This window comes from Drosophila virilis, chromosome 2 (genome assembly GCF_030788295.1).
Source record: "Drosophila virilis strain 15010-1051.87 chromosome 2, Dvir_AGI_RSII-ME, whole genome shotgun sequence".
NCBI classification, from domain to species: domain Eukaryota; kingdom Metazoa; phylum Arthropoda; class Insecta; order Diptera; family Drosophilidae; genus Drosophila; species Drosophila virilis.
The window spans coordinates 6,434,725-6,458,070 of NC_091544.1; the positions used below are offsets into that span (position 1 = coordinate 6,434,725).

The 23,346-nt window shown below is 41.2% G+C and overlaps 1 protein-coding gene across 6 annotated transcripts; it reads right to left on the reverse strand.

The window, feature by feature from the left end:
* Nucleotides 1-596: 596 nt before the first annotated feature.
* Nucleotides 597-23,121, reverse strand: sas (stranded at second). 6 transcript variants are annotated; one of them, XM_015172264.3, is made up of 10 exons: nt 22,962-23,120; nt 21,181-21,613; nt 8,793-10,150; nt 6,062-6,323; nt 5,214-5,873; nt 4,879-5,139; nt 3,267-4,328; nt 1,814-2,839; nt 1,153-1,380; nt 597-1,088 (listed from the first exon to the last, which is right to left on the reverse strand). In XM_015172264.3, the coding sequence occupies exons 2-10, from the start codon at nt 21,527-21,529 to the stop codon at nt 1,081-1,083; spliced, it is 5,214 nt and encodes a 1,737-aa protein (XP_015027750.1). In that variant the 5' UTR covers nt 21,530-21,613; nt 22,962-23,120; the 3' UTR covers nt 597-1,080. The 6 variants fall into 6 exon arrangements, with proteins under 6 accessions (XP_015027750.1, XP_070062810.1, XP_002054659.2 ...); XM_070206709.1 differs by having other exon boundaries at nt 22,952-23,120; XM_002054623.4 differs by having other exon boundaries at nt 22,947-23,120.
* Between the last annotated feature and the right edge of the window lie 225 nt (nt 23,122-23,346).

Consider the following 23,346-nt stretch of genomic DNA (forward strand, 5'->3'; position numbering starts at 1 on the left):
GCATTAGTGTACGAAATTTTTGAATTTTGAATTCTTCAAACCAAAATCTAGTTGTGCATTTTGTATATACACACATACATATATAGATACATATATATATATATATATATATATACATACGTATTTAAGTATATATGTTGTTGGTGCTGCAAGCAAATTGAAGTAAAATATGTAATCGAAAACTTATGAGGCAAAGTCATCTAAAAGTTACCAGTTTAATGTCACAAAAATCATGGCCAAACAAATGATATATATATATATTTTTCTTAATATTTTATCAAGCATTTCAATGTTAATGCGGCCCAAAAAAAGGTTTGGTTACAAAAAAAAAAAAAAAGTTAAAGGAATATGTGATTTTTGAAACTTAATGAATACGGAAATTCGGCAAATTTTTTGCATGTTTTTATTTCTCTTACTACAAACAATAAAGAACTAAAACAATAAAATTGATAAATACATTTAAACTGGGAAAATTGTAGCCATAATTAGCTGATAATGGAACGAAATAATAAGTATTTCCATAATCAACAATTAAAAAAAAAAAAAAAATAATGTGGCCTGATAAAGAAAAACGAACGGTATAATTTTAATATTTTATTTATTGATAAGGTTTGCATATCTCTGTACGTTTACAAGCTAATTTAAATATTTATGGACTGTTACTTGAAGAACTGCTGTTGTTCGTTCTTAAATTATTTGTAAAGCTACAATTTACAAGTTAAACTAACTATGCATTTAGAAATCGCTAGAAGAATTGCGCAAACGTTAACATTTCACACGCCCCAGGCGAGGCCAATTGGTTTCTTGGTGTCTCAGTTTTCTCTTCTATTTCTCTATATACACGAGTCACAATTGTTTAACAACAAAATAATGTTTAGTTCATTTAGAAGAATCCTTAATCACTACATACAACATGGCGGCCTTTTAGTGTGGACATCCTTTAAATCCTGCGCCGGGGAATGGAAGATTATATTCTTTTCATCGTTTTTACTGACACTGAGTTTGAGTTTTGAAGTATTTACAAGAACATTGTTTTAAGCTAGTTTGGGTGCGTTGAGTATTGCCCATCGGATTGACCCGTTACAGATCTGCAAGTACGAGAGTCTCATTGTGGCAACATATAAGAAGAAATCACAGATTATCAGCGCTTACTCATTGTCTCCTGCTGTATCTCCACTTTGTACGATGGATTGTCGTAGGCCGCATCGCTCTTCCGCGGCGGTGTTATCGAAGCCGTCTGATGCACTCGCCTCCGGGTTATGATCAACAGCAGGGCAAGCGTCGACATTATCGCCAGTGCGGCAATCACAGAAACAACAACAAGGGGACCGTAATAGTCGCCGACTGGTTGATCTGAGACGCCCGCAGTGAGCAGTTTTCCTGAGGAAATTGAAAAATCCACAAAATTAAATAAGAATGGGAATTTTTCAAGACAAATTATCCATAAAAGAAAGGTAGGTAGGTAAGTCTTAACATTTATGACAATGATATTTATATGTTATTATTAAATAAGAAAGAACGGCTTCGGAATACCGAAGATTAAATACCCTTGTAAGACTATTTCGATCGTTTATGATCTTTATCTATATGGGCAACAATGATGCTTGTAAAAGGCTAAGAGATGGCCTTAAAGCAAGCTAATGTTTTGAATATTGAATATCATATATATGAGTATAGATATATACATATGTTGATTGATAGGGATTACCAAGATTCTTAAAGCTCAAATAAATCCTTTCAAAAACACGCAAGACTTGAAATGGGTAAAGCTCATCTTAAAGACATTTAAAACTATTTAATATATATGACGTACCAGTTTTGCCCGGCGTCGCTGGACCACCTGGCTTGGTTATAAAGTTGACCACATTGCTCTTCTTGGTGTTACCATTGGTCAGGTACATTTCCAGCCAGAGGCGATACTTGGTGCCTGGCTTGAGGTCCATGATCAGGGTGCCAGTTGTGCTGTCCCGCTTGGCCACCTTGAACACGCTGGAGTCCTCCTTGCCGGCATCGCTCTGATAGATGGCGCGATAGATGTGCACAAATTTGTCCTCGGGATACGGCACGCCATTCCAGGATATTTCCACACTCTGTGTCTTTACCTTGGTGACATTGACCATCACATCGAATCCGTAGACATCCGTTTTGGGTGCGGTGCGCACCTTGATCATGTGTCCGGCCAGCAGCTCGGCTCCGTGGCCCGCGAACGGAATGTAATAGAGTCCGATTTCATAGCCCGTATCGGGCTGCAGATTCTGTATGGTGTAGCTGGTGAGGGTGCGGTGTATCAGCGGCGAGGAGGAGTATATCATGCCCGTGAGCTCCTTGTAGCGCAGCTGTACCCCATCAACGTACTCCATTTGATCGTCGCCCAGCTTCTTCCAGGTCAGCTGCAGCCAGGTGGCATTCGTTTCGCTGACATTCAGCTCGGGATCCTCTACGGTCTTGAATATATCCTGGAAGTCCGGCCTATAGTCGGAAATCTGCGGCGGTGGCGTTATTGTTCTCTCCGCTGGCATCTTAACCGTAAAGACTCTGCTCGTTGGCTGCGAGTTGAGATCGCGCAGGATCAGCGTTATTTTCACCTTGTACAACGAATTGGGCTCCAGGCCAGGCAAATCGAATTCCATTTGTGAGGTGGCAATCAGATCCTCGGGCGGTGCAAATATCTGCTGCTCCCAGCTGGACGTATCGTTGCTCGGGCCATTCGTATAACGCAGCTCCACGCGTCCGTGAAGATTCACATAGACCTGGGGTACAGTGAACACTATGCGAATGGTACGCGGATCAATGGGCTCCAGCGTATGCACTTCGATATCAGGCTGCAGATTGTTGAAGCCTGCAAAAAGAGTCCAAGTATTGAATATTGCATCATGATGTCTATTCCCAGATCGAACTACAAAACAAATCTGTATAGTTCTACACAGATTTGGAATAGGTATTTGGAATAGGTTTGGCTGATTTACGCTTATTTCTAATTATGATAAGTTTGGATTAGTTTAGGTTAAGCGTTTTCTAAGAAGCGCAACAATGATGCGGATGACTGGTAATGTAGATGTGAGTGTGTGTGTGTGTGTGTGTGTGTGTGTGTGTGTGGTAGTGTGCGTGTGTGGATTGAATGTTGAACTCGGAGAAGTCACAGTTAGTACAGTTTAACCCTGTCATTGTGTATATCAGTATAGCAGTGTCCATACGGCATGAAGAGAGAGATTGAGAGAGACTAGAATAAGCTATGAGGGATTTGACTAGAATAGTGGGATCTCAACCTGCTTGCTGGATGGGTCGCTTGTCCGGGCCCTGGCTCTGAGTCTGATGCAGGCTGTGCTCGCTGGCCTGTGTGGATAGGCCAGAGCTGGTGCTCGAGCTGGGCGTAATGCTAGGCAACTGCTGCAAGGATTCGTGTTGCTGCTGTTGCTGCTTTTGCTGTTGTTGCTGCTGCTGCTGCTGCTGCTGCTGAGGATGATGCAATGTGGGTGGCACACCCAGGCCGGGTATCAGCGGATAGCTCTCGTAGGCCACGGGCTGGCCATCGACTATGGCAATGCCATGTGGAGGAGGTGGCGGCGGCACTCCACTGTGCACAATGGGCACATAATGCGGCGGCAGCGGTCGTTCTTGTTGCTGTTGTTGTTGTTGTTGCTGTTGTTGTTGTGGCCCAGGTGCTGCTCCGCCAGGTACGCTCTGCTGCAAGTGCTGCAAAATCTGCTCGATTCTCACATGCGAGGGCAGATTGTGATTGTCCTTCTGGGGTAGTGTCTGTGCCGGATGACCGGGCTGCTCAGCACCCAGAATATTAAATAGATCCGACTGACTAGTGGGCACCGGCGGAGGCTTGCCCTGCGGTATGCCGTTCGGATTAATGCCGTACGGCTCATAGGGATTGTATGCATCATAGCCGGGCTTGCCTGGATTGTAGAAGCCAAAGGGGCCGAGCTGTTGCTGATGTTGTTGCTGCTGTTGATAATCGTTGTAGTGGCCGCCCAGCTGCAGTGGCACGAAACCGCCGCCCGGCGGCAATGGTGGCCCATTGTTGATCTCGTCCTCCTGCTGATCCTCGTGCACATCGTACTTGATATCATTCTGTTGCTGTTGCTGCTGCTGTTGCTGTTGGGCCTTCTTGTGGAGCTTATCGTGTTTGTCAAAGACACTCGCGCCCGATTTGGGCGGCTTGCCATCCAGCGTGGGATAAAAGGCATTTAGCTGCGATTTCTTTTCATAGTCCACATCCGTTGGTTTCTCATGGAACCCTTTGTTAGCCGCCGTCGAAGTGGTTGCTGTTGTCGTTGTAGTTGTCGCTGTCGATGTTGTTGTCGATGTTGTTGTTGTTTCTGATATTGGTTGCATGTTGAATGGTATTTTGATTATTTACAAATGCATAGCGTTAAGTTTGTTGTTGTTTCGTATGAGCATAGAAAATCAAAAATATATAATACAGCACAAATTCGGGGTCATTAAAAACGTAAATAAATAATAAACAGAAAAAGAGAGAAAAAGAACGCAAGATAAGTAGCAGAAGCGCAAAAATATACACAAACTTAGTATGTGGTATGGAATCATATAGAAAAGCCAAAAATGCTTTGAAAACATGCGAGAAAGATGAGCGATATAAATGAATATGCTTTTGAATGTTTGATAACGAGTTTTCAAATTATTTTCCAATTGCTTTCAATTAACATAATTGCTCCGTTTACAGCTCAACTTAAATTTCGACATAAATCATAATAATAAATAAACTAAACTCAAGTCAAGTGTAAACGGAGCAACAACAAGCCCAATAACCGACGGGCGGGCGCCATGAAGATTGGATGGTTCAGTTAGAGTTTTGCATGCAATACACTGAGAGAAGAACTCTTTTATGCATTCACTAGCCATATTTACCAGTCGGAGATGAGGATTGGTTTTGTTGCTCTTGCTGTGTCGCCTCCTCCTCCTCCTCCTCCTGCTGGTGGCCGGCGCCGCCGAGCTTAGGTGCCAGCGGTGCGCATGTCCAGTGCTTGCAGCACTCATCATCGGGAATGGGCAGCAGACGCGCCTGTGCCGGATGACAGGGCAAATCTGCAGGTGGCAGCGCCAGCACGGGCGGACAAGCCGGACGGCATTCCACCTTGCCATTCTCGCAGTAACAGTGCTTCTCGCAACCTTGGTGGGAATATGTCAAGCAGGCAGGCAATGTATGGCTAAATGTTTTCAATGAGCATGTGCTGTTAGCTTACCTGTCAGATTGGCCGGAATGGGTGACCAGTTCTCGAACTCCATGCCCTGGTAAGTGCAGGTGCCGTTATCCGCACAGCGCATGCTCTCCGGACAGCAGTGGGGCGCCACGGGCTTAAAGTCAGACGGCACTGGCTCCCAGCGTATGCAATGTGGATTGAGCACGTCCAGACCAAAGGTGGAGGGACACTCCACCTTGGCGCAATGTACGCCTTGCTCGTTGCAGATGCACAGCTGCTCGCAGCCGTCGCGGAACTGTTGGCCCAGCTCATACTGTGCGCCCTTGAAGCTACAGGTGGGTGTGGCGCCGCTTGCGTCGCGCGCCTGCTCCTCCAGGCCGAAGCTGCGCTCCTGCTCGTGCTCGTCCCCAATGCTGTTCTGGCCGCCATGCAGCGCGGGCAATGGAGCCAGCGGCTGCTGTTGCTCGTGATCGTCCAGCGTAACATCGCACAGCTCCAGCTGGCAGCATACGTCCTTGGGATCCTTTACATAGACACACTTGTCGGCACGCGTGTGGTTGCGTTCCGGGCAGCGTGGTCGGCAGTCCATGACGCCACCCTCATCGCAGTGACAGATCTGCTCGCAGCCGATCTCCAGACGCTCGCGGAACTTGTAGACGCCGCCCTGGTAATGGCAGTCGTTGCGTGGCTTGGGTGTGGTGTCTGATCAGATGTGTATATGTGTGTATGGAAGGTGGCAGAATATGTTTGTGTGTGGAAAGCACATGATGTTTATGGAAAGCACAGAAAACATAGCGTTAAAGCATGGACCAAAGGCTACAAAGCAACAACTGGCAAACCACAGCAAAAGCTTTCTCTGCATCTGCCGGCTTGCATTGACCTGGACTCACCTTCGTTCTGTTCATTGTTGTTGGCAGCAGCTGGCATGCCCATTTCGGCTATGGCCACGCTGGGCTCCAGCAATGGCTCGTCGCATTCCATTGTCCTACAGCACTCGTCCTCCTCGACCATACGCTCGTGACAGTGCGGATTGGCCATGGTGCGTTGGCTGCCACGCGGATAGGTGGCACCCTTGCAGCGCGGCTCACAAATCCACTCGCCGCGGTTACAGGTGCAACGCTCATCGCAGTCTCGCTCCATGCTCTCGCCATGCTATTGAGGCAAAAGAGAAATCCAAAAATTTAAATCTTTCTATTATATCTGCGCATGTATTCAACTTAAGATTGATGTCAACTAAACATTTGTTTATAAACTAAAAATACGAGGCAGATATGAAAAAGATAAAAATCCAATATAGAACTGAATACTCATAACCCAAAAATGCGAACTCAATGGGCTGAACTAGATCTCCCTCAGGGATCTCATTTTTAGACTAAAAAAGTTTGATTAAAGTGAGGGCACTGCTAAAGCTATTACACAAATTCGAATCGGGACAATGTACCGCGGGATTTTTAATATTTACAATTTGCTTGGGCATAAGCTCAATTGTGTTCAATCAAAATTATAAAAAACATTGTACTTTTATATTTTTTTTATTCTCTAAGTGTGCATACTAATTATGCGAAAAACGAGTTTCAGTTCCATTTGGTGGCATTCGAGTTATTCGAGTTATATTGCTGCAGCTTTCGCTTCTGAATGAAAAAAAAATAACAAAAACATCTCACCAGCACTAAGTAGCTGGTTATTTTTAGTGATTGCCTTAGAACTGTGACCCAATTGACAGCTAATGACAATAGATATAGTGTTCCAGTTTTGCGTATTTTATGTGAAAGGCGGGTGAAGCAAAAATTGTGCACAATTTCGCGTCAACTCGCACGGCAAACTGTGTGCGGGGGAAGCTCATCAATCATTTGTTCATTTGTCGACTGCTTAACTGGGTGCTGAAGAAAATTGGTAAACATTTCCTGCTCGGAGTTTGGTGTCTTGAGTGCACCAATAAGCAGATATGTCAAAGCTCCGGTTTAACTGGCTTGCGGCACGACCCACACGCACGACTAGACGCACAGATTGGAATCAAGTTCGTTGCCTGAGTCTTTTGTTTAGCACCCAGCGCTTTGCAGCCTTTTGTTCTTTGAATTAAGCATTGCGTAGGTTTGTTTCTCTGAATACGCTTTATGTACGATTTTTCGCGCCCTAGCCACATCTTAACGCCTCTGAAAAAAAATGTTCATTAGGCTTTCCAGAGAACTTTTAATCTCAAAAGCCATAAAGCGATGGCCATTACATGCTGACTAAGCCAAGCTCGCGTTGGCATACTAAACTATATACTCGTATAGCCCATAAAGCGTGTTCAATTTAAAAGCTATTTGCTTGCTCAGTGTAAAAACTATTTGGGGCATGCGGCGTGGCATGTTGCACGTGTCCGCTGCCGATCGATCGCAATTTATAAGAAATAACAGAGCAAAAAATAACAGACAATTCATTAAAAGTGAAAGCAAAATTATTTCATATCGAAACGTGCCGTAAACCCGATTATGAAAAGTCCAGCAAAAACAATTTAAAATATGAAAAAAAAATAAATATAAATAAATAACTAAATTAATTTAGGAGCGCAGTGAAAATACTCTGCTATTTAAAGGTGACTCAAAAAACGAAAACTTAATTGTTGTATAATCAAAAATATGCCCTGCAAACAGAGCTGGAATAGGTGCATTAATTGGCCCGCTGTTTTCTTACAATTATTACAAAGAGCATAACAAATTCGTAGAGCCCAGCATAATTTGTTGTTAGGGCATTAAAAGAAAACCCAAGCGACCGCTTAATTAAAACAAAATCAACATCAGCGCTCTCGACAACAACAATAGCAACAACAGCAACAGCTGAACGGGTTGGTCAGTAGTGCAGGCCGGAGGCGTTACTGCTGCTGTTACTGCTGCAGTTACTGCTGCTGCTGCTGTCTGACTGCGATCCATTGGCGAGCAATGTACACACGACGCGTTTAATGCCTCTGGCTTGGGTGCAATGTTTGATGAACACGTCACACTCGGCCTGACGCACAAAGGCGTGTAGCAATTAATGGATATTAGACGCTGGCGTTAATAAGCTGATAGATAGAAAAGCTGGCGATTCTCTCAGTCAGACAACAAAGCAGCTAACAGAGATTGACAGGCATTATGGCGTTGATTGGCCCAGACTAAAACAGAGGTTGGGCCTGATTATGAGACAGCGACAACGACAACGACATCAATCACAGGCCAGCAATTTGCTGGCATTTTTCGATTTAAGGCGCGCAAATATTTGCATAATTGCGGCAAGAAACCGCGAAAACAGCCAACAAGGGAAATGTGCACCAAAAATATATTTTGTGGAGTGCACACAGCAACAGCAGCAGCAGCTGCGACAAACTCTTTGCTGCCAGATGACCGGTTTTTATGAGTGGCCCAAACTTGTTGAACATTATGCAATCAAGTGACGACAAGGCAAATTGGAGTTGCGTGCCAGGAAGTGCCAGAGATTGCTGAGCAGACAAAAAGGAAGGCGACACATAAATGTATTCGCACAATCTGCATGCCTAGCTCATGTTAGCTGCCAGGTGGGTGTACACCTCTTTATTAGCAGCTGCATAGCTGGTCGCTTTCTCTGCTGAAATCGGGGCCTTAAAATGTTTCTATATGTACGCACCTTATAGCTCTTGTTGCTAGCCAAGCATTCGCGATGCATGGTATCACCGCTGGCCGTGATCTCCACTATTTTGGGCACTTCCGTTTCCGGTTGCGGCGTTGACGTGCTGGTAGCTGTTGTCGTTGTTGTTGTTGTTGTTGTAGTTGTAATCAGCTCAGTGCGCTCCTCGTCCATGCTGACATCGCTGAGATCCATCAGAGCCTGCTGCATGGTGGCATTGTGTCGGAACAGTAGCTCAACGTCCTCGTTGCTGCCGCCTCCTGCCGAGCGACCCTCGCCCGCAAATGCTGCCAATGGCGTATGAGTTGTTGTTGTTGTTGTTGTGGTGCTGCTGTTGCTTGTTTCGTCCTCGATTGGGTGCTGCACACCATGCACATGCTGTCCTTCAACAATGCTAATCACTGGAACCGCGTCCACTGCGAATCGCGGCATGACTGTGGTGGCCTCCTCCTCCGCCTCAACCGCGCGCACAGTCGGGTGCTGGGTCTCGGGTTCATTCATATTCATGGCGCGTGCTCGGGATGTTGATGTCGTCTCAGTTGCTGGCTGCGCTGTTGCCTTGTTCTCCATACTGACAATAATGCCAGCCCTCGATTCGGTTGTTGTCGCTGCAGTTGTTGTTGTCGCTGCAGTTGTTGTTGTTGTTGTCGCCGGCTCGCCCTCCTCGGTGCTGCTCGACAGCATTTGATAATCTTCGTGCTCGGCCAGGCGATCATGATTCTCGGACAGTATATGCACATGATAGGGATCTTCGGACTCAGTTGTTGTTGTTGCTGCTGCTGCTGTTGTTGTCGTCGTTGTTGTTGGGGCTGCAGTTGTTGTGATCGTCGACGACGACGTTGCTGTTGTTGTTGTTGTTGTTGTTGCTGCTGTTATTGCACTGGCTGTCGATGTGAGCGCGGGCTTTTCGTTGTCACTTTCATTCTCATTGGTGCCGGGCTCGTTCTCATCGCTGTTGCTGGCCGTTATGAGCGTTGCCGGATGTCGGAAATTATTAAAATCCTTGACGTCGTCGTCGTTCTCATTGGAGATTTGGTTGAGCAACAGTTCGTTTTGTTGTTGCTGGTGCTGTTGTTTCTCCTGCAGCTGCTGCTGCTCCGTGGTGGCATCGCCGCCCACGTTCTCCGCATGCTCATCCCTCAAAGGAATGTGCTGTATATGCGTCTGATCCAGCTCCGACAGTTGCACAATCGACTGCACAGAAGCTTCATCTTCAGCGCGCGGCGTAGTTGTCGGCTCCGTAGAGGTAATCGGCTCAATGCTCGTGGAGCGCAAAGTAGTTTCCTCCTGCTTGGGACTGCCATGCTCGGTGGCGCTGCCAACAGCAGCTGCTGGCGGCATCGTGGTGATTGCTGCAACTAGAGAAATGAAATATTGGTGTTATTAGTTGTATATAAAATTACTAGGCCTTGCATTAAAAAGACAAATAGAAATACTAGCAAATATAATTGCACTTCAGTCGAAATATGAGCTACCTCAATTCCACTTTTCAGTTCTAATTGTTCTTATCTCATTTCCGATGCATTATTCATCGTACATAAATGCATAACAAATAATGGTATATTCTTTGTATTCCTACTGCTTCAACTTGTTCCAATTGAATTCTCGAATTACTTGACGATAAATGAGAGTACACATTTTTCAGTACCACTCAATATATCAACATGATAATGCTAGAGGCGTTTCGCTAAACTACAAAATATAATTGGGCTAATAATTTTTTAAAAAAGTTATATAGACCTTAGTTTAATTAGCTTAAAAATAAGGGTTTAATAAAACTGCTCGAGCTTTAATCTCTTGCAAGTTCTTTTCGAGATTTGGATTTCTTAAAAGTAAATTTCAAGTTTTGTTGTCATTTAGTTCTTAAGAATATATTTCCAAGGTGAGCGCATAACTTCTATAAAATATATTATTATACTTATAATACCTGCCTAGCTATATTTATGATCGCTTAGCGAAATTCAGAAGACATTTCTCAGCTCTGCAAATGTGTTCTGTTTAATTAGCACCGCCAAGGGTTATGGCAAATTTCAATCATTCTCGGACAGTTAGAACTGACATTATTGACTCATTCGAGGGGTAAATAAACTTTAAGCTGCCCATCTATTTGCTAAGCTGGCCCACATTTACGGTACCGGTACATCAGCAAGAATTCTTGCGCAAGGCTAGCGGAAACCGTAGAAAAAAAGAAAAAAAAAATAGCTAAACCTTAACGTATTGGAAATATCTCACGCGTCCCATCATTGGCAGCATCATTTGCAACGCCATCATTGAAAGCTGCTCGTAATATCTGTTTGGCTGTACACTGCGCAGACGCAGCAACAGTTCCTCAGAATCGGCAAGGTATTCATTAAGCTGCGATTGCGTCTTCGCCAGCTGAATCATCGGGCCTGGCCCGCCATTCTTGGAAGCATTGGCGTACGGACAAGCCCTGCGATGCCAAAATATCAGCCAGCCGCATCTCTTCTGATATTTCTGTTTTTTTTTTTGTGTGTTGTCTTCGGCTCTTCAGAGTTTTTTTTTTTTTTTTGTTGCTTTCAGCTTTGCTTTAACGCGCTTAGGAACGACGGAGAGCGCGACAACTGCGGCTGGAACTTTGAGTTGGGCAAGTTGTTATTCTTCAAAGTCTCTGTTGTTGTTAAGTTTTTTATCTTGGTGCTTCTCTGTTCCTTCGCTCTTATATAATTACATTTATTTTCGGGCATAGTTTGGGGGCAAAAAGCTCATGTCATAAATAAATGATGACTTTAGTATGGGCTTCTTAGCTTGTATTATACAACAACAGCTACAACAAAAGCCACACACTTGACTCTAACTTGGCACAGTGGGTCCAAATGATATCAACTCGTTCCAAATCGAAAAACAAATTGAATTAAACATAAGTTGAGTAATTTTAGTTTTGCTAATAAAGCACAAAAGTAAAAGCCTAAATACCAATTACAGCAATTTAAAATGTAATCAAGCTTAGCAAAAAAAATTGTTTTTCCTTAGAACAATCAAATAACAGGTTTTCTCTAAATTTCAATAAGCATTTATTTAAGTAGAGATTCGCGTGAGAAGAGTTTTTTTCTATATTTTCTCTCCATAGAAAACTTTTTGTCCTGACTGATTAATTAACTAACTAATTGGAAATCAACGCACAGCCCAAGCCGCAGGCAGCTAGAATTTTAACAAAGAAATTTGGGGAATTCCACCCACAATTGTTGAAAAATGCGAAAAACTGTCGAATCAGTCTTGTTCCGGCTTGCTTTCATTTTTATAACATATACACATTTGTTATATACTAAGTACAAAATTTGTTAGTTAGGACAAGTCTTGATTTAATGTTCAACTATGCAGCTTTAAGATTTAAAACTAAAATAATTTTATTTTGTGCGTGCTTAGTTCTTTATTGAGAACTTGGAATGTAGTTTGCATTTAATTTACGCACTTTTTTCATGTACTTGCAACTCTTAACTTAAACTACTCAGGTTACGAGGCACATGCGTCCATTACTTTATATTTCATATGAATCCATAGTTCCTACGCTGACTCATGACAGGGCAGCAGGCAAGAACTTAAGCCAAAAGAAAAACACCCGCAAGTCAACTTGACGAGCGCTGCAAATGTGCCCCCATGGGGGCGAGTCGAGTGCCAGTGACGAAGACACAGACGGAGAGCTATGCGTCCGAGTGTGCCTATTGGCGCAGGGTCTGTCATGCATGCGTGGTAATAAGCATAAAGGCAAGGCAGCAGGGAAAAGGGGGCAGGCGGCAGGCGGCAGGCGGCACCGATCTGGTCTTGGAGCCAGGCACAGTTGTCGTCGCTCCAATAAGAAAATGTGCCTTTGGCTCTGCTGCGGCAGACCGAGCCAAAGTCCGCGTTCAACGGACGCCAATTTAGCGCTAAGAAAAAAAAAATAAAACAAAAAATAGGAGAGCTCTGCTCAGTTCGTTAGCCCAGACAGAGACCCTAGACCCAGAGCCCTAGCCCTAGCCGGGCCGGGCCGCAGCATGCTCGTAAATGCTCTCGTCTCTTTCCACTGTGTGTGTATTTTATGCTTTAGTCCCAGACGTTGCTTTTATTGTTTCTCTTGCAGTGAGTTGAGGGGCCAGAACTTGCGCTAGGGTTACTGACTTGAACCTTGAATTTCAGTTCGTTATGCTGCCTGCAGCTTTTACTGCTGCCGTTGCTATTGTAGTTGTTCTTCTCTTTCATATTGTTGTTGTTGTCACGGTTAGCCGTTTATAATAGTCGATGCTGCAGTTCTTGCCGTTTTTTTCAGCTCCTTTGTTTTGTCCGTTTTTACTTGGTGCACAATTTGTCTTTTACTGTCATTGATTTTCATTTTTCACTGGCACTCGTTAAGCGCTCCCAACTGGCTTCAAACTATTTTTGTACGCTTACACACCTAGATGCCTTTACGGGCAGATAGGTAGAGTTTGTTGCTGCGCTTTTGGTGGTCTCTGGTTCGCCGTTATGCAAGTTTGTTTCATTTCAATCGGATATTTTTTTTCTTATCTGCCATATACAAAAGACTCAGGCAACGAACTTGACTTGTTTGTTAGCCATGTCAAATGGACTTTCAGTCTCTCAGCCTTGTTTATGATGTGCACAGTTACGCCAGTTACGAGCAGCTGCTTGATTATGATATATGACAATGGCTTCTATCCGCATGCCTCTCTTTAATACGCCCACAACTTCTAGGCAACAACATACCAGCACCCACAACAAGAACAGCAACAACAACTTCAATAATACCAAGCGAGCACTTATGCAGAAATGCAAAACGTTGTCGGTAGTTGAAACTCATTTGCGGTTTTTTCAAGTCGCCGCACGTTTTGCGGCTCTAAACAAACAGACAGCAATGCAAGGAGTTGGTCAGGGGTCCATAAGAGGTCTACAAATGATGTGCTTAGAATTGACAAGCTGTCACTACGAGCTGCATGCATGCAAACCGGATGTCTTTCTTGGCAGCTCAGCAAACCAAATAGATTTACAGTAGCAAACCATTAAACGGAACTCCGCACATAAGACTGTATCAAGAATATGGACAATCGTAGTGAAGTTCATTCGATGACTGAGCAGTTTAGTTCGAGGGTTTTTGCTAGAATTTAAAGGCATTTTATAATATACTACTCGGCACTTATATATACGGAATATATATATGTAAATTTTTGTACGTCAACTCTATCTTGATTGTGAAATCATCATCTGGTCAGATCTTAAATATAACGTAAGATTATTAATTATGTGGGAAAGTGTCAATCAAATTATTTAGTTCAGTTTTGTTGCTTAAAATAATGCTATAAAGAATGTTTTCCGATAAAAGCAAGTAAATGTGCAATAGTCAGAAGTATCCGGCTAGAAAATACCCTGTAGCCAGCGGTCAGCTGCCATCAAAAACAAATTCTTCCACAAAGCACACACAAATTGTGTATTCAACACTAAGTTTAACATTTAAGGTCTCATACATTCGGAGAGAAAGACAGGCTTGGGTAGATCAACTCGGTTGCTGATTGAGAATATATATAATATATACACTAAATACGGTCTCGGAGAAGCCTCCTTCCTTGCTTATGCAAAGTGTACAGGGTATATAATTGTATAACCAGAAGAGTCCTCAATCATTGGGCGACATTCGTGTATTTATTTGTTGGTAAATAATTTCGAACCAGCCAACCGGAAGCACCTCACATACGGCCCACTCGGTATTCATAATGAGCACTGCATAATGACCATTAACCACAGTCCATGCTTCATGGTGCTTCGATGTGGGTCTGTCCGTTGGGTCAAGCTTTTTTAACGCGCAAAAAGTGTCAACAAGTGATGGGGTGACAGTAAATAGTATGCATATATATGTATATGTATATATATATGTATATATGTAATAATTTATTTGTTCATTTACATTTGCTTGGATTTTGGGCAATGTAACGGTCATGCATGCGTCTGCTTCATAATGTGTGTGTCACGTATCCACGTATCCACAAAGCCGAACCGAATCAAAACAAAATTATTTGATTTGCCCACTTGAGCGGCTTTGGCTGCCATCTGATCCGGTTTTAGTTTGATTTGGACAAAACTTTTGAAAATTATAAACAAATACGAGTGGATATTACGCAATCGGCGGCACTGTGCGGCGCGTCGCCTGCATTTGGAAAGCTGTATACAGTTTTGGATACATATATATATACATATATACTCGCATTTTGGCAGGGTGTTAATGTGGCTTAATAATTAAAGACAGACTTTGGATTTTCTTTGTTGTCTTTGTTTGCTTTAGAAATTTGATTATGTTTTTTTTTTTTTGCTAATGTTCGTTAAAATTTTTGGGTCTTTGCCTCTGTGCGGCCGAGGACGAGGCGATGATAGTGCATGTTGTTGGTTTCTACTCGTATGTAATATGTTAATTTGTGAAACAATATGTTAAAACATGATATAAAACTGGAGTGAAGGTTATGTGCTGGGAGAGGGATTTGCACATAATAATGGCTGTGGCAAGATGACACGAGCACATTTTAAAAAATACTTTCAAATATATGTTGTCTCTTTTTAAAACTAAGCTTAGAAAATAAAACACTACCAGGGCAACCGAACCCCAAAGTATTTATTTTGACGATATTTTCCCTTTACCCAACCAACACGGTCTAATAGATCCTAGGTTGGGTATATTTATATGATCGGCTTATACATTGAGGATGTAAATAATTGAAAACACGCTTTGTTGAATGAGCTAATGAGTTTTCAACAATTTAGGCAGTTTAATATGGGTTAAATAAATTAAGGTTAAACAGTACATAGTTGGAGTTTAGATAGCTTGATGCCAGGTCTTTGTTTTTGGCGCCTTATCTACCTTTCAATCTAGCTAATGACTTGAATTGTACTAAGAAGACAGAGAATAATGTTTAGCGGTGAGGCAGACATTTTCGATGGGGTAAAATACCAAGCCGAAGGCATTAGAAAAGTCCGCTACAACAACAACAACAGCAACAAATGCGGAGGGAAAACAGTCAGGCAGTTAGACTAGCTGGCTAGCCATAAAACAAAATTATTTTCCACTATAAAAGGCAGCGTGTAAAACAGCATTTGACCTTTTCAACTGCTCAACTCGAAAGTTCATGTGCCCGGGCCAGCCAATGAAAAATGCAACTTGACTTGGAATTCGGACAGAGGGTGGCATAGGGGGAGGCTGTGGGGGAAGATAGCGCAGCTAATGCTCTAAGGCAAGAAGAAAACAGAAACACGTTTCAGCGCGTGTCATCGTCCATGGAGAGGCCAAGACAAAGACCCCAACAAAAATTACATATGACTCTACACAAAAGCCACTTAACTTGGCTAAATTGATGGCTTTAGCCGTATGGTAGCCGTATCACATCAACAGTTGCTATATCTGCGTATCTATAACTATATTTGTATCTCAATGCAATGACACCACACTTTTCAGTTGGCACAACAGCCAGAGTGAATGCTCGCCGAGTTGCTTGGCCGGCCATGAAATCCACTTGCAATTGGATTTGGAATTGGAGGTGCAAATGTTTCGTTTGTGAGAGGCTTTGTGCCAAGTGCGTTTCCATTTGAAGGTCACCCGCATGGCACACGGCCAACTAAAGGGTATTCAGGCACTTAAGCTGCAAAACAAATGGAAGTGACTAAGTCTTTAGGCAAATCTAGTCTAAGACTCATGTTAGACAGAATTACGAATATCTTTTTAATATTTTTATAAAGTGGCCTGTGTGCATCTCTTATGTAGAGCTTAACTACATAAGTAATTTATATATATATATATATATATATATATACACAGTTTGGATAACAGAAAAACAATGCGCAGTTCATAAATAATCAATTTGATTTACAGTTGATTCTCAATTAGATTACCTCTTTTTTATTGTATATTCTTTTCTTTCTAACGCCAAAGGCAATTTACTCATTCTCTTATTCTTGTTCCCCTCTTTTCTATCCAACTAAGTATCCACTTCCTGAAAGCATTCTGTGCACCGTTCAATGACATAGTTAATTGCATAAACACCCCAGTACACACACTCTACACACGCACACACACACAGTCATACACATAAAACAGCTCGTAATTAAATTGCATTAATTGGAGTCGACTTTTTGCGCTACATTTTTCTCAGCGCACATAAAACAAAAAATTACCTAATGGAAAATCATGATAGAAAAACGCACGTCTAGACAAGAGGGCGTTACGTACGTAATCATATCATATTGACTGTATGCAATTGAGTAAATGCATAAATAAAATTGCCTTTTGGCTAAAAAAAAAAAAAACAAGTTATAATTATCTGGCTGAATTATTGAATTGTACACGCATATTTGTTTGGACGTGCGCCCCTGACACAAATACCCCAGGAGCTCGGGCTAAGCTGTACAGATTTTCACTTGGCATTCATGTCAGGTGGTAACCAGTTGTTCTATCACCTGATGCAGGCAATCAATTTATTTTTTTTTTTTATTTGGTTGACGCTGCGCACGGAGAAAGTCAAGCGATCGATGCAGGAAAAATCTCACGGAAAGTTCAAAGACCACAGTTTTATGTACTGACTGCGACATGTTTTTTGACACTTCAGTTCGAAAATCCATTGCAGTCATATTTATGGGCGAAATGTTAATTGTTAAATGCAAGCACTGTCTACACTTTCACGCGTTCAAAATTCAGCCTCTGGCTAGTGTCAATGTACAGAGGAGTTATAGCAACAACAACAAGCAAGCTGCAATTAACAACAATTTGCTGTAGTTGTTGTTGTTGTTGTTGTTAGTCCACACAAACACACACATACGTACATACACACGACTCTTAACGATCTTTAGCTATTTTTGTTAAAAAGTTTTAAGCTACTTTTACTTATCGGTTCATTATAACGGACGTTAAATTTTGCCAGCTAATCGTGCATGAACTTCAAGCGAAAGGTAAGCCCAAGGGAAACAGACATATATACATATGTATATATACATATTTATATATGCGTATAGCACATGCCGCACCTATGTGAAAAATACTTTTTATTTTTGGCATATTTCTCACACAGCAAATTTCATCTTTATCCTTGAAAAAGAGCACACATAACAAATGACTTAGGAAACAAACTTGTTTATCTGCGGTTTTCTGCAGAATTCGTACGAGAAACAAACAAAATTAAAAATAACATATTAATAAGAAACTCTGCAGAAAATGAAAAATGGAAGCATCAAACAAAAGACTTGCGACACTCTGATGATAAATTGTGCGAAAATAAAAGATTTCTTTATGCGTTCACAGATTGTTGTTTTATATCGAAACACTTCCTTAAAAGTAGATAGTTTTTGCTTGAAACCTTGCGAACTTCCAAAGTTCAAAATTCAATTTCCGCTCAAGATTCACGATATCGTGCATCAAGTATACAAATGCAAATGTCCAAGTGCGTTTGCTTGCAATAATAAGAAGCCAGCGGTAATAAACAATTAACGTAATCGCAACTCATCATTTCCCAATTTATATTTATTTTTATTTTCTTTTTTCCCTTGAAGAAAGTAACCAAAAAAAAACTGAAAATGATGAGCTGCGCCGATAATTGAGGTCGTTACTTGGCCTTTAGTTTTGTTTATAATATTGAATTTAATATTTCGTGATGTGTATTATTGTGCAAGGGGACCTTCATAAGTAAGTTGTTAAATAAGTACAGTTGTATATACAATTTATAATTATATATATATTTCAATATATTATATTTTGGCAAGTCAAGACGAATGCAGGCCCTGACTTGCGTTTGAGCCAGTTAATAGGATTTTGCACTATTTTGATTTATCTGCACCTCGACTCTTGCCAATGCAAGGCCATCAATTAGCGCCCAATTTTCGCTGGGGTTGGGCCAAACCGCAAAAAATTAACATAAATGATTTATGCACTCAACTTTTCGACGTGCTCTGCAATTTTCCAACTCATTAACAAGCTGCAATTTATTTGCACTTGGCTTTGTTCAAAAACCATTTACATATCTCGCTGCATGTTGCTTCGTTTGGGTTTTTACAAGCCTGCAACGCTTACAGCAATTGTGGGCCTTAGCGGTCAAGTCTATTAAACTTTGCAAACAGAAATTATATATATATCAAAAACTTGATTTTGGTGCTAATAAACAAATTACTTGTTAATCTATATGTTATTGATTATGATTGCTTGATTGGAAAACATCTATTAAAATATTAGATTAAGTAAGGTATGATAGCTAAACTAGCTAAACTAGGTGACGCTCAGATGACAAAAATATGTTTGTTAATAAAATTTTAATAAAGGAATATCATTTCAGTATAAGCACCATATAAAGATGTATTCATTTAAACCTAAGCTTTCCAAAAGAGAATGCGGAGCTCCAACTATTTAAGATTATACGAGTTCGACATTGTTTTGATAGATTACTTGTTAATTTAATCTGTAAAATATTAAAATGTCCAATATGCCAAAATTAGATACCCTTAACATATATTGCATATCGCGTTTCGATTATGAAAACAAATAGAACAAAAATTTGGTTTTGTCTTGTCTTGGATCAGATTAGAAAACAGACATGACTAAAAATAATATACACTGTAAACATTATTTAAAAACAAGCTTATAAATGTTCAACTTTCCAGCCATATTTCTTGTTTGTGTTTATATAAGATTTTCTAGCGACAGCGCAAATAATAACTAGCAAGACATTGAGCTTAAGCTGTCAATTGGAAACTAGTTTAACAACTGTCGTGCAATTAGACACTAATTATAACAATTCTAGATTATATTCTAGCATTGAAGTAAACACATAAAATATATTTGTATCTATAAATAGGGCAGATCAATACGAATATATGTATTGCAATTCAACCCTCGGCATACTTATATAACTATGTTTAATTTATGCAAGTAATTAGCCCACACATTTAATTTATCAGTTAACTATAGCCAGCTCATCAGATCTTTGTTAAGATATATGTAGTATCTTCTTTGATTCATTAACTAATGCTGCGCACGGGGGCTGAGATGTGTTCAGCATCTTTGAGAGTTGCGTTAGATTTTTTGTGGAGGTGTTTGGCATCTGAATGATTTATGATGATTTTTTTGCCATCTGAGTTCAAGTTAATTTACTGCACGCCGTTTTAATTGGCATTGCCCAAAGACAACACATAACATATTATTGCGGAGTTTGTGTACACACATAACACAATACCTACACGAGCTTCAAGTGGCACCCAAATCTACAAATTACTTGAACAAACATTTATGACATACATTTAAAAGGTGTAACAGTTGTCAGTGGGCACGCAGGTGAAGGACATGACTCATGCGTATATTCAAATATCTATTTTCATCATAAAGTCTTATAAGTCGCTTGTCACAATAAAAGACTTTTAGTTAAAACATCTACGATAAGTAAAAGGCATTTGGCTCAGTTCGTTGTTCAAGTCTTTTGTTCGCTTTTGAACAATCTGTGTGGCCCCTTTTTAATCATATCATCAGCAGGTAAAAGAGCACCAGTTATAATCACGTTTCATGTGATCAAAGCAGCTGTTAACTCTCTTGTATATCGCCGGCAACGTGACACGTTTGATGTGCAACTGACATTAAACCTAAAATTACAGCCAGCTTATTATAAAAGACACTGTTGCCACAGACTCCACAGAGAATAGAGCTAAGCAATTAAAGTGCTAACCCAATTTGGAGCAGTGCATTTTGAGTCAAGGCATCGATCGTTGAGCGGAGCAGGTGCCTTTCACTTACTTTACAAAAAAAAATCGGACTTCATCTAAATAATGGAATTAGACCAAATATGTCTACAAATTAATTGACGAATTTCTATTTACTTTTAGCTCATTTCAAACTCAAACGAAGGGCTGCTTTTTGGCTATATTTATATTAAGGTTTAATTTTTCAACATAAAAATTTGATACAAATCTCTTTTTTCTACCATTCGTTTAATGCTTCACTTGATACCGAAATTGTTTTCAACTTTGAAAATGATTTCCGCTAAAAGAAAAGTTTTCATTTTTTTGAGTTTCACTTTGAAGCGCCGCATAATTAACGAAATAATTCAACAGGAAACTAATAACAGATGCCGAATCAAAATTCTGTCTATGATTAATCTAAAGAAAATGACGCACGGCAAAATTTCGTTTATCAAGCTGGTGCGCTCCATTTAAGCGAAAAAGGGAGTAATTATGGAAAAATGCTTTACGGATCGATCCGAAAACGGGCGGCGGCACACGACGTCGCGGAGCGGCGTTAATTGGTAACTCAAAGAACGAAATTTGATTATGGGGCCCGAGTCATCGGACTCGAGAACAGTGAGATTAAAGTGTCTGGAAAGCTTTCGAGACGCGCCCGGGCGATGTCTATGCTATCTATAATTTTCGTGCCTTGGCTTTTCTAACTCACCAGCTTCGCTCGCGTTCAATTTGTTGGGCCCCAAAGTCGTTGAACTATCCAACATGCTCGCAGTCGCAGTCGCAGTCGCAGTCGACTCGCTACTTTGTTCTACGCCAATTGTTGTTGTTGTTGTTGTTGTTGTTGTGTTCGTTTTGAAGGCAGCTTCAGTTGTTGTATCCAACGCTGGCATAATCGTAGTGGGAACGGCTGCAGCATCATCCTCGCCTGCAGGCGCAGACGCCGCACGCTCAATTTGAATGCCAAGCAGCAATAATCCACAGAGACTGGCCAGAAAGAGTCTACTCCACACAATCGACGCTGTGTCGCCCGGAGCTCTTTTTTTTCTACACGCTTGCATTTTGAATTTGTTTTTATGTATTTTCGGTATGGATTTTTGGTAAGTTTTTCACACACCTTTGCACTTGTTGTTAATTTCGAAATACTAAAAAATTTAATTCAAACGAATTAGTTAAAGGTTTCAAAGCCGCATAATTATCTAACAACACTTTCATATCATAAGTTATGATGTTTTTCGCTCTCTCTCTCTCTCTCTCTCTTTTTAATACTCTGTTAAGCCGCGCATTTGTTAAATATCGTTAATTTTTTGCACGTTTCGCGTTTGACATTTGTTTGCTTTTGGTGTGTGTGATTTTGTACCTTCGTAACGGTTATTTTTTTTTTGCAAACTATTTGGTAACCTAAATGCTGTCATTTCCGTTGAAAGTTGAGTTAAACAATCTTGGGGGTTTTATTTTAGGTGCAACTTTTATATTTCGTGTTACATACGCTAATAATATTTTAAATATATTATTAAAGTGTGTCTCAATATAATGATATATAATTTTCTGGGCATGCGCTATTTTGATTGATTTCTTATGTCACTTAGTTGCAGTCAAGTTCGCTTCCTAAGTCTTTTGTCTCAGACCTAACTATGCCCCATTCCCTAGTTCTGGCCTTTCTCTGCGCTGTCCTAAAAGAAATAACTGGCAAAAATATATTCAAGAATTTCAATGCGCATGCAATCCCCAATAATGCAATAGCAGCAGCAGCAACAACAACAAGAAACATTTTAGATCCAAATTACAGCCGCAAAAATGTATATTTGAACCGGTTCCGCGAGCAATTGCAAACGCCAACAACAAACCACAACTGGAAGCGGCTCTGTGGCATTATTTGCGGCAACTTTGGCCGACTGCGACTAACTAGAAAACCACAAATGCTATCAATGCTGCCTCTACTACTGCTGCTGCTGCTGCTGCTGCTGTTGTCGTGCATTTGGCCATGTTTTGGCTTGCATATTGGGTTAATTTTAATTAGTTAGCGGCTGCCAAAAACAATGCACGGCACGTTACAGTTCGCACAGTTGTGCTGGGCATGTTTCTATTTAAATAAATAAATAATACTTGTTTATTTATTTCGGTTTAAATTTGTTTTCCAAATGATGTCATTGTAAAAGTTGCTGTGCCCGGCTATTTACTTTGACATTTCACATTTCACTCTCACTCCTTTTATGTAGAAATGGCAACGGCAAAAATCAAACAAAACACACAAGAAAACAACAGTTGATACAGAAAGAGAGAGACTGTGAAGGGAGTGAAAAACTTGTTTGTTTTTTTCGTTTCGGGATTTTTAATGGAATTTTTTCATTCAGCCTTTTCAGCTGAATGTTTCACTGGATTTCATTCGTTGTCTGAGCGTCTGCTAAGAAGAAAGCCGTGCTTTGCATATAACCATTACACACACACACATATATATATATATGTATATGCACAAACCGCACACTTGAATACTTGTTGGTATTATGATTTGCACTAAACCGCTGCGCAAAGGTTTTCAAAGGTGGCCAAGCGCACGGGCCACGTTTCTAGAGAATAGTTTAACACGCCTGCGTTTCGTTTTGGTCTAGCAACCGCTCCGGCTGAAGCACATATACCAACTGAGCGCGCGGTGGTGCCTGAACTAGGCTCAGAGCACAACTTGACGATCTTTCATGATTTGAACTCACCACGGCGCCGGCCACGTCGTCGTGGCCAAGACTCTAATCACGAGACCAGGCAACAACAAATGCCTGCCAACTGGTTTGAGTTGCTTTTCGATTTCGGTTTCGACTGTGTTGAGTTTGTCTGGCGGCAACAGCTGAGCAATTTCGGGCCCGCAACAGGTGAGAGAGCACTG